The following is a 2,614-nucleotide window of genomic DNA, read 5'->3' on the forward strand; positions in this document are numbered from 1 at the left end:
TTAGGTATTGGAGCGCTCCAGAGATGTGGTGGATGATGTCAGCGTGTCCCTTCGTCTCTGGGACACTTTTGGAGACCACCATAAGGACCGGCGCTTTGCATACGGCAGGTGAGATGTTGTAAAAATGTATTGCTAACTTTTTTTTTTCATGATTAATTGATTAGTTGTCTGGTCAATAAAATGTTGTGTGTTTCCCAAAGCCCAAGATGACGGCTACCGATGTCTCGTTTAGTCCACAACTCCAAGATATTCAGTTTACCGTCACAAAGGAGAGAAGAAAGTAGAAAATATTCACATTCAACAAGCTGACATTAGAGAATTTTTACTTTTTTCTGTTAAAAGTAACTCAAATCAATTAATTGTCAAATGTCAGTCTTCCAGTGTGTGTTCCGGTGCTTCCTGAGTTTATTAAATCTGTCCTGTACCTTCGCTTCAGGTCTGATGTGGTGGTGCTGTGCTTCTCCATCGCCAACCCCAACTCTCTGTACCATGTGAAGACCATGTGGTACCCTGAGATCAAGCACTTCTGCCCCCGCGCTCCTGTCATCTTGGTGGGCTGTCAGCTGGACCTGCGCTATGCAGACCTGGAGGCAGTGAACAGGGCTCGGAGGCCTCTAGCTAGGTACTGAGACTCATGTTTTAACCACAGACTGTAAAACATAATGGGAAAAGCTTTCTGGATTGAAAAGCAAAGCCAACGCTAAAGCTCCTTAACGCTGCGTTCTCGCTAACTTCCAGCAGGGGGCGACTCCACTGGCTTCAGAGGAGGTCTGTTTCTATAGAAGGCTAGGAGAAAATGAGTCTGCTTCACTTGATTTATTACCTCAGTAAACATTTTCATGAGTTTATGGTCTCAATCACTAGTTTCAAGTCTTCTTCTACACAGCTTGATGTTCTTTTTGTAAACTATGGTCCCATTTATTTTAAAATAGACAATAAAGCAGGGGATGCTTTAGGACCTGCCAATCAGGACAGAGGCTTAGCGATGCTAACCATGCTAGCACTGTGGACATTAAAATAGACCTCAACTTGTGTTTGGCTGCAGATTTTTGTTCCTCTGTAGATGCAGATGAACGGTACCAGTACCCGGAGGTCTGTATTAACCCACCAGTATATCTCCCCTGGATGACTGACTTCAGAAGGGTTGATAATTGGAAACTTTCCCTCTTGCACCATCGCAACCACAAACAACACCGGCATGGCCGCGTCATCCCGCCCATCTCCGCTCTTCTTAAAAATTGTCACAAAGTTTTCAACAAGCTAAGGTTGCGACGGCCATAATGCCAAACTCAAAGCTTCTAAATGTTAGTCCACAAACCAGTGGGTGACATCACTGCTGCTACAGCCACTACTTTTACAGTCTGTGGTTGAAGATTTAAAGAGGTTGCTTGTGAGATTTACTCTTTTCTAGTGCCAGAATAGCTTTTGATATATTTTCTTGTTTTTCAGACCGATTAAATCTAATGAGATTCTTCCTCCAGAGAGAGGCCGGGAAGTGGCCAAAGAGTTGGGGGTGCCATATTATGAAACCAGTGTTGTTGCTCAATTTGGAGTCAAGGATGTCTTTGATAATGCCATCCGAGCTGCGTTGATCTCACGCCGACACCTGCAGTTTTGGAAATCTCATCTCAGAAATGTCCAGCGGCCTCTCCTTCAGGCGCCCTTCCTGCCCCCGAAACCTCCCCCACCAATAATCACTGTGCCTCCTCCGCCAACCACCACGGAGGAGCATCCAGTCGGTCTCCTGGAGGACCCGCACTGTGCCGACGTCATCCTGGTGCTGCAGGAGCGACAGAAAATCTTTGCACACAAGATATACTTGGCGACTTCCTCTTCAAAGTTCTACGACCTCTTCATCATGGACACGCGCAACGAAGAGACTGAAAGGCCGTCTCGGGGCCCTCTCTCCGGCAGGGAGCTGCTGATGCGCGCTGCTAGCTTCGATGTTTGCGAAAGCAGCGACGACGGGGACAGGGCCAACCTGAGGGCCTGCACTAGTGACGGGACTCTGAAAGACTCTGAGGGGGCCCGACGGGGCAGAGTGCTGTCCTCGTGGAGCCGAGCCTTCATCAGCATCCAGGAGGAGGTGGTAGATGACCCAGTCACGTACAGCCCCAGGCCCATCACTGTCGTGCACATGGACCAGTCCATGCAGCTCGGGCCTTTCCGATCAGTGCTTCGCTACCTGTACACGGGTCAGCTGGACGAGAATGAGAAAGAGTTAATGCACATCGCGCACATTGCCGAGCTGCTGGAGGTCTTTGACCTGCGCATGATGGTGGCAAACGTGCTTAATAATGAAGCCTTCATGAACCAAGAAATCACCAAAGCCTTCCATGTACGGCGCACGAACCGAGTCAAAGAATGCTTGGCCAAGGGCACGTTTTCTGGTGAGTGGGAATAATGAAGTAGTATTTGTTCATGTGTTCTGCCTGAATAGAGCGGATGTAGGTATAAGTTAAGCAACGCATTCTCATGAACGGGGTTGTATGATATTTGATGACTTTGATCAAATGATCGTTAAGGTTAGCGATCTTTACAGTTCAATTTTGAGTGTGCACCCCATATGCAGAGGCTCAGTCCTTACTGTGGGGACCTAGGTTTGAGTACAACC

General features: G+C 47.9%; 1 protein-coding gene across 2 annotated transcripts in view; it reads left to right on the top strand.

The window, feature by feature from the left end:
• Window positions 1–2,614, top strand: part of rhobtb2a (Rho related BTB domain containing 2a) — a 15,086-nt gene that overhangs the window by 5,119 nt on the left and 7,353 nt on the right. For both annotated transcript variants that reach the window (XM_032516994.1, XM_032516995.1), the window contains exons 3-5: window positions 5–108; window positions 437–622; window positions 1,450–2,390. In XM_032516994.1, coding sequence (XP_032372885.1) covers window positions 5–108; window positions 437–622; window positions 1,450–2,390 — 1,231 coding nt within the window. The remainder of the gene's footprint in view (window positions 1–4; window positions 109–436; window positions 623–1,449; window positions 2,391–2,614) is intronic.

This window comes from Etheostoma spectabile, chromosome 5 (assembly GCF_008692095.1).
Source record: "Etheostoma spectabile isolate EspeVRDwgs_2016 chromosome 5, UIUC_Espe_1.0, whole genome shotgun sequence".
In the NCBI taxonomy this organism is placed as follows: domain Eukaryota; kingdom Metazoa; phylum Chordata; class Actinopteri; order Perciformes; family Percidae; genus Etheostoma; species Etheostoma spectabile.